This window comes from Trematomus bernacchii, unplaced genomic scaffold, assembly GCF_902827165.1.
Source record: "Trematomus bernacchii unplaced genomic scaffold, fTreBer1.1, whole genome shotgun sequence".
NCBI classification, from domain to species: Eukaryota; Metazoa; Chordata; class Actinopteri; order Perciformes; family Nototheniidae; genus Trematomus; species Trematomus bernacchii.
The window spans coordinates 10,285,673-10,299,999 of record NW_022987547.1 but is presented as its reverse complement, the minus strand read 5'-3'; the positions used below and the strand labels follow the sequence as shown (position 1 = coordinate 10,299,999).

At 38.6% G+C, this 14,327-nt stretch overlaps 1 protein-coding gene across 4 annotated transcripts in view; it reads right to left on the bottom strand.

The window, feature by feature from the left end:
• Positions 1 to 4,420: 4,420 nt before the first annotated feature.
• LOC117476793 (tenascin-like) overlaps positions 4,421 to 14,327 on the bottom strand; it is a 31,368-nt gene continuing 21,461 nt past the window's right edge. For 3 of the 4 annotated variants that reach the window (XM_034123536.1, XM_034123537.1, XM_034123538.1), the window contains 12 exons: positions 10,821 to 11,093; positions 10,428 to 10,550; positions 9,772 to 9,915; positions 9,528 to 9,647; positions 8,809 to 8,952; positions 8,592 to 8,722; positions 7,807 to 7,939; positions 7,285 to 7,436; positions 6,557 to 6,653; positions 6,307 to 6,468; positions 5,558 to 5,721; positions 4,421 to 5,112 (listed from right to left, as the gene is read on the bottom strand). In XM_034123536.1, coding sequence (XP_033979427.1) covers positions 5,002 to 5,112; positions 5,558 to 5,721; positions 6,307 to 6,468; positions 6,557 to 6,653; positions 7,285 to 7,436; positions 7,807 to 7,939; positions 8,592 to 8,722; positions 8,809 to 8,952; positions 9,528 to 9,647; positions 9,772 to 9,915; positions 10,428 to 10,550; positions 10,821 to 11,093 — 1,754 coding nt within the window. In that variant the 3' untranslated portion in view covers positions 4,421 to 5,001. The remainder of the gene's footprint in view (positions 5,113 to 5,557; positions 5,722 to 6,306; positions 6,469 to 6,556; positions 6,654 to 7,284; positions 7,437 to 7,806; positions 7,940 to 8,591; positions 8,723 to 8,808; positions 8,953 to 9,527; positions 9,648 to 9,771; positions 9,916 to 10,427; positions 10,551 to 10,820; positions 11,094 to 14,327) is intronic. The other variant, XM_034123539.1, reaches the window with a different exon arrangement.

Below are 14,327 nucleotides of genomic sequence, written 5' to 3'. Positions count from 1 at the left end.
GAGGCGATCACTCACCATCTTGATGGGTCATAAACCCGCTGCGCATGTTATGCATCTACACACTGACCATTTCGCATTTTCAACGCTTTAATTTTGACGACATGTTGGATAGCTTCATCCATTGTTGGACCCACAGATGTCAGGAGATGATCCCTTCAATTAATGCTGATAATGTGATATCATTTACCTCAATCCCTTGTGTTTGTGTATGTGACCCTACAGGATCATGCACATAAAGAGCTGTGCATTAGTTCATTGAGAAAGGAGGACCATTTTTAACTGTTGGATTAATAAGGAGTAGTAACTGCATTAATTGGTAGCAATATAACACTGTGTCAGGTGTCACAATAGGTTAAATGATTAGATTTTCATATTTTCATCCCCTTAAAAGGTTCATGGTCTTTAGAGACCACAGATAAAAACCACAACTTACACCACGTACTAGTGACATTGCATATGCTATGACATAATAATATAGATTAAGCTATCAAGCATTATGTAAAGTGATTAGGAATTTCTCCACATTCACCAGCTGCAACACAAAAGTGATGAACATATTAATGCATCACTTTCTATAATCCAGTAATTTAATATATATTATCCTGAAATACACCAATCTGCAAGTACTTTTGGTAATGATCATTTTGTTGATTAACTTTAATTATATTGTTGATGGTGATACTTTGTACTTTTACTTAAATAAGACTTTGAATGCAGGAATTCTTCTTGTAGGACAGATTTTTTACACTGAAGTCTATCTGATAACTTCTTTACAAGTACAAGTTGAATGTGTGTATGGTGCTGAGCAGTACAAGCGATGTCAAATCATCAAGTGACATTAAAAGGTATTATTACATTGTTAAAATGCCTTTATATAATAATAAATAAATGAGTAACAACCATACAAATATAATTGTAATCTATAGAGACACTCATACAAAGACATAAGTACATATAATAGCTGACACAAAGCTATGGATATAACAAATGATACTTTTCACCATGTACGTTTAATCAGGTCTAATGAAGATAACATTTAACAGTTATTACACTATATTAATTGTATCCCTTTTACCCACAACTAGCCGTGCACTTATTCTTACACTAAATCTGCAGGGATCTAATGAAATGTATTTTCCCTTTAATGCTCGCAATATAAAGCCAAAGGAGGAATGAACATGCACTGTAATGTGAAGGATTACAAGATCACCTCATTTGGCCTGAGAGGAAGAAAAGCTACTGTGTACAGAACAAAAGTTGTTCTTATGTATTATCTAATGTTTGGTTATAGTTTACAGTGTGTGCATTGCCTACAGTTTAAAGTTGGTTTTGAGCGTCCCACAAACAAAGTATGCAATGTCACATGATTTACGGTGAGCTTCTTTTATTTGCTTTTCTTTAGCATCTGACCTTTTGTAATCCTGAAAACTAATATGAAAAATACCCCAAACTAGATTTAGTATCTGTTCCTAATCCTAATATATAGAATTGCAGCATGTTTTTTTTCTGCCACACTCATTTGCAATTCAGAGCACATGCACGAGAAACTCACTCAACACAGAATAATCACACTGGGCGTGAAATTACAGATTTTTCAATTACATACGTGCAGGATGGAAAGTAGTGCGGTGTGCTTTGACAGGGCCGTGAACAGATGATTTAGATACATCTTCACACAGTGCCAGGGACTCTGCACCTGAGAGCAGAGCCAATTCAAATATAGCACAGGTTCTTGGAAAAAGGTTTCCTTGAAAAACATGATTAATGGCAGAGCAGCATGCTTCAACGAGGCTGCATGGCGTGACTAATGCAAACAGGTTTCCTTAGGCAACACAGTAACCTTTGCTCAACTTGCACATACGGAAATCCCATATTCATCTCCTCTTTTTTGACCCCATGAAGTAAACTACAGTCTTTAGAATACTTAAGAACCCCTTTTCTGCATGGTAGCATGCTGGGGAAACAGCACCCTATTAAACATGACAATGCACAAAACATATCAAATGTTATTTAACTGCATAGAAACAGACTGTTTAAAGATTTTCTGCAGGTCGTTGCAACAGCAGGAGAGTTGGCTGTGTAAATTTGAGGCAGCTCTTTGTGTAAACAATGATATAACAGTATGCAAATACTGAGAGTATCACAACGTGTAGCAACACCATGTCAGTTCCTAGAACTGTTGGAACATTTTGGTTCACATGAATTAAGGCAGGTCCCACTTTCAGCTGAAGCCTGCTGAGGGAAGGATACATCAGCCTCTAGGAAATATATATATATATATATATGTAACTCTTATTCAGCCGGTTTCTACAAGTGCTTTTGCTTTCTAGGATGATTAATGAACTATAATGAATTTTGAGATTGTATTAAGGTGTTATCACCACATTTCCTGTAGAATTCTCTCCACTTTCACTAGCAAAAAGAGGCATAACATGCACAAGAAAATAAAAATAAAATAAATCAAAAAACACTTAGTAATTTACACATTGTACAACCCTGTTTTAGATAACTAATAACTAACCCTTGAATTTAGTGAGTTCAAGATTAAGGGGCAAAAGCTGCAACTATCTGTTTTTTAATTTTGTTTCAAATGAACATTTGCACTATACACGAATTAGAGATGAGGCGGATGGAAATGTCAGTAGTTCTGGTGATATAAAAACACAAAATAGAGATGGAAGTTTTGATCTGATGATGGACGCTAGATGAAGAGTTAGGGCTCATTAACCTTTATATTATTCATCCTCTGGGGATCATGAATGCTGAACCAAACCTGACCTAAATCAAATCCAAATGAGAACCTGCTAGTGGGGCAAGATAATCTTTTTTCTTTAAAGGATGATCATCAAAGTCATTAGTATTCATCCTCCGGGCATCATGGATGTTTGCACAAAATCAAATATTTGTTGAGATATTTCAGTTTCAACCAAAGTGTTGGCAAACCACCAACAGACACGCCACGCGACACAGGTCTAAAAACATTAGCAACCTCAAATCTAGCCATTTCCTTGATTCGTTCACAATACTAATAATCTCTTAACATGCGCTGTTATCGGCTCTTATCTGTCCACCTGACAACGGGAGGTGATCGGGGTCAGGGGGAATATTGAGCTGATTTTGACAAACATGAGTGTCAGGCAATTGTATGATCTCCTTCTCAACATTGAGGGGTATAGACTTGGGATTTCTAAGAGTACTGTTACTCTGGGGGGCTTTATTACACACTTGACTCTTGACCTCAGGGTCCTTATTTAGAAACGTCTCAGGATGAAATGTGATCTCAGCAATTTGCATAGGTAGAAATCCAGGCCAAGTTATTTCTAAACCTTCATGGGAAAAACTCCCCGCTCCATGCCAGCCGACATCTCCTCATTCCTCATTGTCATATTCAAACTAAATGTTCCAACACCCTAATCCTTCGACAGCTGAGACTGTCGGGCTTCTCTGAACAGCTCGAAAATATTCAAAAGACCTCTGCTGTGATTATGACAGGACCAAACATACAGACTGACCCCCAGGAGGATCGGATGCAAAAGGCCAACATGTCCCCATTAAACTGGTCTGCAAAACAAACAAACAGAGACGTGTGCAAAGAGGACACGTTGCTGCAGATGAAATCCAACTTGAGATAGGATCTGATCACCGTCACCTGTTCAAGACTAAAATGACTAAAAATACAACACAAGTAGGACACTTAGATCGGTCATATTTAATTAAATCATGGCTCATTTAAAACTCTTATTTCTGTCTTTGTTGAGCAATGCAATACTTGGATTGGAGGACAACTGAAAAGTAAACATATTGATTTATTTAAACTTGGTGCAGCTTGCACAATAGGCTCCACTTGCAAAAAAAGAAAGATAACCCTGATTTTAAACTGAACTTTGGATCCTGGTTCAGACATTTTAGGTAAGTGGGGTCACTATGAAATAACATACCCAAGTATAATCCAGAAAATTATACTTTACACTTCATCACTACACCCTGTTGTACAAATGTTTAATACATAAAAATAACTTGAATTGAACCGATTTCCTTTTGAATTAAAATGTGCACTTAACTTAGACAAATTGAAGTTTGGACCTGTTTAAAAAAAATGTAAGACTTTTTTAAACACCACATACCACATTTTTCACAGTCACAATAAAATAAAAGTGTTGCATTTAAATAAAGTCTTTAATACCCTCCAAAGGACTTATTTTGCTGCTTTTAAAGACCAATTCTTTTGACACTTCATAGTTGGTTTCTCTGTAAAATACACTTCTAAATACACTAGGCAGCAACATACAATCCATCACATAGAACCTTTAGAGAGTACACACTGCCATCTGCTGGCAAGGACTCTACAATGAAAAAGATGAAGACTAATTTATAAAAATTAAAAGAATAGCTCACACAGACTTTTATCAAACTATCATTTTTATTTGTATTGAAGGTTACAGAGCATCTTTCTTTAAACATTTAAATATGAATGTAGTGGTCTCCAAACGGTCTCTTGGTTTTACAGTAAATACATACGTTTATTTTTCAGTATATTAAATATGATGTATCATTGTCTTAATTTATCCTGGTCAATACCTCAGTTTCTGACAGAGGGATTGAACTGATTCAACATGTATTCATAATGTCTTGTGTCTTTAGGGGTGTGATTCTGACTATGTGCCTTTGACATGTTGCTGATCAGTGGATGAATTTACACACTTTTACAATGACTTCCTCACTACAGATGTTTATCCCAATAACACATGTGGTGCATGTCCATTCACACTCATCAGATTAGCGCTGCCTTCAAATATCTATAACCACACATACCAACAGTGCCAGTCTGGGATGGCTGTACAAAACACTGTTTGCTTCTTTGGTGGAAATGTTGCCATGTTCATGTCTCACAGCCAAAATGCAATTACATTCAGTGTGATTGTCTTTTGTTTCGTGAGTATTTTATTAAACATTTGTATTTATGACTGATGGGGTGTAGATGAGGAGGGGGTTCACACAAGTCTATGATCGTTTTTTTCTGTTCTCCAAATTTCTGAAGTTAGCCGGCCTAATCTTCATCTCTGCAAATTCAATTGAGTGTTCGTGGCCCTTCCAGTGGAACCAGTTGATCCCCTGCAAAAAGAATGCAAATCATGGTACAAAGGCCTTCTAACATGTCAGCTGTTCCCCTGCACCGTACATCCAACAAAAAGAAACATCTGAACTCCTAACAGCTAACAGTTCCAAAAAAGTCAGAAATGTTGGGAAGAGTGTGGAATATTTGATGTAGATCACCCATTTCCTTTCAGAAATGTAAGAAAATACCCGTATTTTAAATCCGAGAATACAATGTTATGATTTAAAATACTTTTAATAGCAAGTTATAACGCCAGTACAAAGAACTAGGGGTAGAAGGACCACTGACTTATAAACCTTAACAGAAATGTTGACTGAACGATTTATAATATGTGAATTTACTTTCCTTTTCTTACCTTCAATGTTTAATGTTGCACATCTTTTTAAAATGTTTCCTTTATCAAGAAAGCGATAACATGAGACTTGAATAAAACACACATACCTTACTGTGACTGAGATCCCCATATTTCCCCATGAGGTTGACACGATGACAGTTTTTATACCAAAAGGCTCCTTTGTAGGACAAGGCGCAGTTGGTGACAGCAATATCGTTATCGTTGTCGTAGGTGGAGAAAGGTCGACCCTGGTGGTACGTCATGGAGTCCCCTGGTGAACATATCAACACACAGCTCATGTGAACGGGAGTTTATTCATTAAAAACAGTCTGATAAGATTGAGTAAATTGTGTTATAGAGGCTTTTCCTAAAGGAAACCTTCAAAAATGTATTGCTGAATATGAACTATTAGCCTAGTTAAGCATAGAGATTGCAAATGGGGAAAACAGCTAGCCTAGCGCTGCCAAAGCTAACACAATCCGTCTACTAAATATCCACGTTATATCTCGTTTAGTTAATTTGTTAAAAACTTGAGGTGTAAAACTATAACGGTTTGGTTATACAAAGATTTGTGTGCCATACTGTATGTAAGCTTGTAGCATGAAGCCCAATTTGCAGTTCTTTATTTTACAAATGAACCAAACAAGATATAAAGTGTTAATAAATGAGCTTTAGTGGCGCTGGTAGGTGACTTTTCTTACGCTAGCTGTTCACTTTTTGCCCTGTTTTCAGCTGCTACTGTTTACTCGACAGACAGAGATTAGAGAGGAATTACTTTCTCATCTAACTATCATTGGTGAACTCAAATAGGTGTAATCCACAAAAAGACAATCTTATCCTTTAAACTAATACCCACCTGCTGTTCCACTGTACGCTCCTAAGTAGACTTTGTAGCGGGTTCTTGGTTCTGCAATCGTGAACTTGTCGTACTGAGCGTAGGCCGATTCTCCTTCATCCCTCATGTCCACTCGCAGCTCATAATGGCCAGAATTTGTGATTTTATGAAGGTTGGAAAGACCTGGAGTAATACAATATGTGTGAGTTGTGAAGGTACTGAGTAAGAAGAGAAAGACAGAGAGATGAGGCTAGAAGACGGGAGCTCGTACCCAGCCAGAACTCATCGCTCATGTTTCCAAAGCCAGCAGTGTAGTTCTTCCAGTTCCTGAAGAACTCCAGATTTCCATTCTGCCGTCTGAGGAAAACCTGAAGAGGACAGAGTGTCACAACAGCATTATATAAATCATAACAAAGAACAACGAAGGTCACCATGGTTTCTGATGATCATTATTAGAGAAAACAGGCAGTATGATAATATCAGATTCAATGTCATTTTACAGCTGGAATGATCAATTATTTTCATTATGGATTAAACTGCTGATTGTTTTCTAGATTAAACAATTGTTTTTCATATCTTACACTGCACTTATATTTGGTTATTTTATATTGCTGGTTTTAGTGACTTTTTCTAAATGTAATTTTATAAGCTCTTTCTTTTGCACTATGTCTCAATGTTTTAATGATTTTTTAAAGCCCTTTGAATTGCATGGTGTTGAAATGTGCTTTATAAATAAACCTGCCTTGCCATGCCTATAAAAGGAAATAGTGAGGAATGTCCATCCTAGTTTCTCAATGTCTTGTTTTGCCATTCCAAAACCCAAAGATTTTTATTTTAATATTATAAAACAGACAAAAGCTGGGAAACGTTTGAGAGTCTGAAAGCTGCTTTTTATGCCTTTATTGCATTAAATATGACTGTTTCTCTCAATATGATTTTTTTGCCAGTCTAGGTTGCAAAAGTGCCTTTGAATGGAGTCCAGCAGGCTGAGTCACTCACCATCCAGCCTCCTCCGTCTGTGGTCATGTCACAGTAGACATGGATGGGCTGGCTCTCCTCTCCTCCCAGGCTGATGGTGTACAGCCCAGAGGTCGTCTCTCCGTTCAGTAAAATCTCAGCGCAGTCTTTAGCGTGTCTGTACAACTGTCCAACTGGCAGCACACATTAAAAAGACATCTTAGCAGAATAACCTTCAAGACAGTATACAGTGTCGTGAGTGAGTATGGACTTTGGAAAGAAAGAAGGTTTTGAAAAAGAGAAGAACGGAAAAATAAAAGGTTTTTCCATTGTGACACAGAAAGAAACATAATCACAGGTGCAGTATCAGATTGAAGGGAAGGAATCTGCGCTAGGAAAGGTAATATATTTCAAAGTGCATCTGGAGGGTTGCTTTAAAAAAAAAAAAAATCACGACATCTTTAACTGCTATAAGAATACCATCAATGACGTCACTCTTTAGAAGAATAATGAAAAACAAAAGGGAGACAGTGTTAGCATGCACGTGTTTCTTTCGGTCCTTACTGGTAGTGAAGACGGTGGTCACATGACGACTCCTCTGGGGTCCAGCGATGACCTGAAGTTTCACATTGTACTCTGTGGAGTCGGTGAGCTGAGCCATGTTATAAGAGGACGCTGTCGGGCTTAGCACCACTTCCTGAATCCGTGCCCAAACATGGAGAAAAAAACATTTACAGAGAGCAAGACCATACTGGAGAGTTGACTGCAATATGTAAACATATACATCATTTCATTTTGGTATGGAAAACTAAAATAAATGCAACACTGGACAAGTAGGACACGCCTTCTTCTAGGATTTTAGAGTTATTCTGTTGTAAATATTCTGCTGATTTGTATTGAAAAGCCTTGATTATCTTTGTACCATGTGACCCAATGACAACAGCATTTCTAGACTAGGCATTTAGGATTACTAGACTAAAGATTTTAGTCGAAGATTTTCATGGAAAAGTCTTGTTTCTTTCCAATAGTCATATGACCTTGTGACTCATAATCCATACCAGATATTACACACCTTACCATTTTTTGAAGGAATATTGCTATAAAATGTCAGACGTTTCTTGAATCATGATGGACACCTTAGTACAAATATGTTCTGCTTTTCTTTGAGTGATTATTACAGTATCCCTGAGAGGCAGGTGAGAAGAAAAACAATAGCTGCCAAGAATGTAGGAAATGAATCCAACACCTGATGGTGTGCTTTGGAAAACCTCAGTAACAGTGAGTTTATGCAGTCTAAAGTTATATTTGTTTAAACCCAAAACCCTCAGTGTCGTCAGTAATGTACACACCCTGATTACTCCATCAGCAGAGTCAAAGGTGAGAGTGTAACCAGTCACTGCCGCCTGCGGAGGTTTCCATGTGAGAGTCGCACCGTCAGTTTGGACGTTAATAGCCCTCAGATCACGAGGAGGATCCACATCTGAAAACACAAAATCACACCGTGGATTTAGCATTCCTTCAAGATAGACAATCATTTGTACACATTTTCTCTCTCTACAAGCCTACCGGTGGTGAATTCAGTGACAGCAGAGTCACTCTTCTGAGCGTCTCTCATAGCGTGAACTCCAACTGTGTAGTGGGTTGCAGGAACCAGAGAGCCCATCTCAAACTCCACCGTGTTCCCAGAAACATGCTCCACCACGGGGGACACTGAGAGGAAGGACACACCCACATCAATAATCCAAATCACATCATCAGAATAAAGCTACATTAGTTATAGGTTGTATGTTTAGAAAACCCTTTGCACTCGTTCAATCATTTTTTTTATATTGATAAAAACTATTACTGGCTGTAAAGTGAACTTTCTCATGATACAATGGTTGGTCTTTAGGTTAAAGATGTATGTACTATAGTCTGTATGTACTATATGTTTCATTACAGTTTTGGGAAAAGCAGACCAATGTGCATAACGATAGTAATATAGTAGAATCAATTCAATATCAATACAAAAGTAAGTAAACCGAAGCATTCAAAAAGAAAAATGATATAGAATGCATTTGTACTTATTTTTCAAAAATCATGACGATGTAAAAGTCTGACCTAAAATACTTCTGTACTGCATTTAAATAATTTAAACTAATGAGAACAAAGGTTGTGTCATTTCCTCATCCTGCTAAATATCGTTTTTAAGCATAGATGGGTTTTAAAGATGAACTAATTCTGCTTCTTGACTAAATGACAGGATATTGCATGTACTATATAAATAAATGAGAACAGAGACACACCCGAGTCAGCACTGTAAGTAATGATGTAGCCATCCACAGTGGCGACAGACGGTTGCCATAGCAGCAGGGCGGACGTGTCAGTGACATTAGCTGCATTCAGGCCCTGAGGTCTGTCCAGAGCTGCAGGACACACAAACAAGAACAATTACATTTTCCACAAACTGACTCCAACGTCATCAACAGACAGGAACGTTTTTGTTTTAAAAAAGAAGAAGAAGAAGAAGACGAAGACGAAGAAGCCAACCTGTGATTACAGTGTCAGTGTTGGGGTCACTTTCCTCCAGGCCCTTCATAGCACTCACAGTCACCTGGTACTTTCTGCCAGGGCTCATATTGGGCAGCAGAGCCTCGAACACGTCGCCGTCCACAGTCACCATCAGCGGGCTTCCTGCAGGAGATACACAACAAAATATGGGTCCTACAATAATAACCAAATAACATACCGTTAATGGATTTGACGGTTTACCTACATTCTTCTATCTATAACTAAGCTCTGAATGTATTCACTACAGTTTATTGCAATCCATGGGATAGTTCTTGAGATGTTTCAGCCTCAACCAAAATGGTGGATTGACAGTCCACACTCCCTAGAGCCATGCCACTAACAAGGCTTAATTTCCTTCAACTTCAATTTATTTGTATTTACTTGCACTATTGTATCTGTTTTATTGTGTTGCACTGTTGGAGGAGCCTGTGACCTAATATTTTCATTGACATAACTACACTGTAGCTATGTACACATGGCAATAAAAGCCTTGAATCTTGAAACTGCCGTAAACTATAATTTCAATATAAAATAACAAAATTAAACAAAGTAAATACATTCAAATCTAGACCCGAAATACTGATTTATATCCGTCATTATCTATAGAAACAGAAAAACACAGATTGACCTCTTACCTCCTTCAAAGGGCACGTAGGTGATTCTGTAGTTATCCACTGGAAAGTGAGGCATGGACCAGTGGACCACAGCTGAGGAGTCCATCACTTCAGAAAAGCTCAGTCCATTTGGAGTACTGAGGCCTAGAAAAGTACAAATAGAAATGTGCAGACAGATAAGCAGAAGAAACGTTATTTAGGTGAAGGAAATATGGCTAATAACACTGCCTAAATAGAAGAAAACTATAAACATGAAGGATCCCAAAAGACCATTCCATTGGACATGGAGTTAAGCCTAAATATGAGGAATAAAGATTTTTTGTTGGACTGTGGGTTCGGTTATCAGGCAGCAGATCATACACAAAAAGGTTTAGTAGTTAGTCTTAAACGGCACACTGCTGTGGTTTTATATACCTGTCTGAGCAACCCCGAAAATAGGTTGTGAGCGTCGTTCCAATGTGACACCGTAAAGCTCTATTTCATACTCGGTGCCACTCATGAGTCCAGTTAAAACCTTGGTCCTTTCATCACCGCGGACACTGTACTCGTGAGGGTGGGCTAGTCTTTTACTGTCTCTTATTTTGATCACAAATCTGTCAAACAAGTCTTCATCAGACGTCCATGTCAGACGAAAACCTTCAGCCGTGGCGTCCGACACAAAAAGATGCTCCACCTCCGGCTCAGCCTCTGATTAGACAGGGGAAAAACGATGCAGAAGTTTTGAAGTTTCCCCAGAAATATTCATCAAATTCTGAAGTATGGAAGAAGTAGGCAATCAGGCAAGAAGGTGTCCAGGTGGAAGACAGGGTTATATTCCAGCCTTTTGGTCACCTCCAATCCGACATGCTGAGGCGTCCGTTAGTGTAAATCAGTTAAAACCACAGCACACGGGCTACAAAGGCTTGGGGGAATTGAAAAGACAAGATGCTTTTTGTAAACCTTTATTTATGTCAGTTAACAGGGTCAAAGTCCTTTAAAGGCTCTAAAGGATTTGTTTGATTTCACAAACACCAGTTGAGACAAGGTCCCCATGCGTCTTCAAGGCCAGCCTCGATGCATTCAGTGCATTCAAAGACGATGAAACAAATGAGAAGAGAAAATAAATCAACTGACATTTCATGCCGAGAATGTCTTGTTGATTAATCAGTGTTTTCCTAAGTCTGATCATTTTGTAATATTCACTCCTGTCAGATAAATAAACCAGCATGAGTTAGCAGCATGGTGGGAGTTACTTTAAAAAGACGCCCAAAGACGTCTGTGTAGCACCAATCAGAAATCTGAAGGAAAACACTTTTAAAATATGAAAACAAGCACATTTGCTTGTTCATATTTTCAAGTTAAGAAGAAAACAGGCGGGGGTCCACATCTCTTCCCCCGGTGACGAAGCAAATGCTTAAAACAGAAGAAAGGTGAGATCATTCTGAAAAAGATTTGTTTTAAATACGAGTTAGGATTAGACAAACAGTACAGGAGCTGAAGCCTCACCATTGAAAACATGGCAGTTTACCAAATGTATCATCCCCAAGCAAATTGTGTTAAATCAAATCTTCTAGTATTATAGTTTATATAAACACAAAAACATTTATATAAACAAATGATGCCATTTATGGAGCTGCCAAGTTGTAATGGTGAAACTTCAGAATAGGTAGTTGACACTTCTTTAGTAGCAGGGGCCTGCAGTGCACTGTGTGGTACCTGTCACAGCCACTGTAGTGAGAGGCCGAGAGAGGAGCCCTGACTCTGACACCCCGGTCAGCCTGACCTCATAGCCTATGCCGGTGATGAGGCCCCAGATGTCCAGGTGACTTTGGTTTCCCGGCACAGTGAACTCCTGAGGCTCCAGCAGCCAGCCGGAGTCTGTCACCACTATTTGAAAATGCCTGAAGCCGCCACTAGAGGGGGCTAAAGCCTCCTGCTGCTGCTGCTGCTGCTTCACCTCCCACAACACACGGAAGCCGTAGGGGGTGATTCTGGAAATGCTCAAGTTTTCCACTCTAGGCAAAGGCACTGGAGAGGAGTGGGTTTGATTTTTTTTTTTGTGAGAAGGGAACACATGTGGGAAGGGGAACAATTTCCTATTAGGTGGATAATGTGTGCAATGGTTGCAAAAGCATAATAAAAGCTGTTCCTTTTTTTTTGTTTTAAATGAGGCAAAATGAAGTTTAAGATGTGAAAATCAGATTTGAATACCTCTGAAATTGAGGGCCAAAACACATTAAGGGCAAATTTTGCATGCATCATAAAATTGTATGTAGTTCTACAATATATAAAAATGACAAATAAAAGTATGTAACCTATCGTTTGAAATTCCACATCCTGTCTGGAGCCACAAAACCAAAAGGGTGAAAATGAGAAAACATGTACAGCAATAACGCTGAGATTTCTCAGATGTTAAAGCCGCTGATGAGTAGTGAAGACAAAAAGGTCTAGTACAAAAATGACAAAGCAAAACACAGTCATCTAATGGCTATAAGTGTTGCTGCACCTTACCACAGTTCTGGCTAACAAGTACTGTACTGTATAATAATCCAGTGATTTTTTTTTTAATGCAGGACTTTTTTGTTATCTGTGGATCCTAGGCCTGAAATGCATTAAGATAGTCATTTTGGTATAGCAGGAGACCAAAACATACTTAATTCCATTAAGAGTTTTTATGAAAAACCTGATCAAAAACCAACTGAAGAGAGTTTAAGATATGAGTAAAATACGTCGTACCTGTGACGGCGTGGGTTAATACAGTGGGAGTTTGGCGCCCATGAGAGATACCGTACAGTTCAATATCATAGCCTGTGGCATCCATCAGGTTGGAGACCGTTAAGTTACGGGCTTCACCAGGCAGTCTGAACTCCAGTGTGTCAGACTGCTGCTCAGGGTCACTGACCCGGATAACAAAGCCATCAAAGTGACCTGACACAGTGCTCCAGGACAGGCTGAGGTTATGTGGGCTCACGGATGAAGCAGCTAGGGGCCCCAACAGTGGGACGTCCTCTGAACAGAAGGAAACACAGCCTTTCAGTTATGTTGTGCTGCTAAATCACAATGTGGTTGGTACATGAAGTGTAAAAGAACGCATGTAATTAGGCCCGTCACGATAATTACTTTCTTTAAATTGTACGATATAATGACATCACCTTGATATTTTGTACATAATCCAGTAATGTAGAATATGTAGATGTTACAGTAATCATTTTCACAATATTGTCTTATTGACTAAAATCGATCATTTTGTTCCTTTTTACGCCGTCAGCTTATTGTCTATCTATCTATATCGGGAAATATCCTTTATGGTTTTTACATGAGATCAATTATTTAATTATGATCAACTTATTGTTCGATTTATGGAAATAAACTTGATCATTGTATGTTATCAACTTATATATTTCAATGTCTGAACATTTAAAATAATTAGTTGTTAAAGTCAACGTGGGCTCTTCGCTCATTATATCAGCCAAAAGTGGCCTTGAAATGACAATATTATTTAACGCCAATAATTATATATCTTCCTAAATTTGTATTCTTTGGGACGGTGGGAAATAGCATTTCGATTTCCCTGTTTGGATCACACATTGGCAATAAAGTTGACTTTTACAATATATGGTCAAACAAAAGTAGTTATCATGACAGGCCTACATGTGAGGGGTACCTGTTGTAGCTACTTCAAACAGGGGCTGTGAGTTCTGGCCACCAGCGCTGGCGTACAGCTTTATGTCGTAGCTTGTGCTGGCTTTGAGCCCGGCCATGACTGTGGAGTGCACGTCTCCGGGCAGAGCGCGCCCCATTGCCTGCGAGGGCAAAGCAGACTCTCTGACTTCTACTATAAAGTTATCAAAAGCCTTCTCTCCTGTCCGCCACGACAGAGAAAATCTGTCTGAGGTAATGTTTGAAACAACTAGCCTGGACAAATCAGGCTCTTCAGCTACA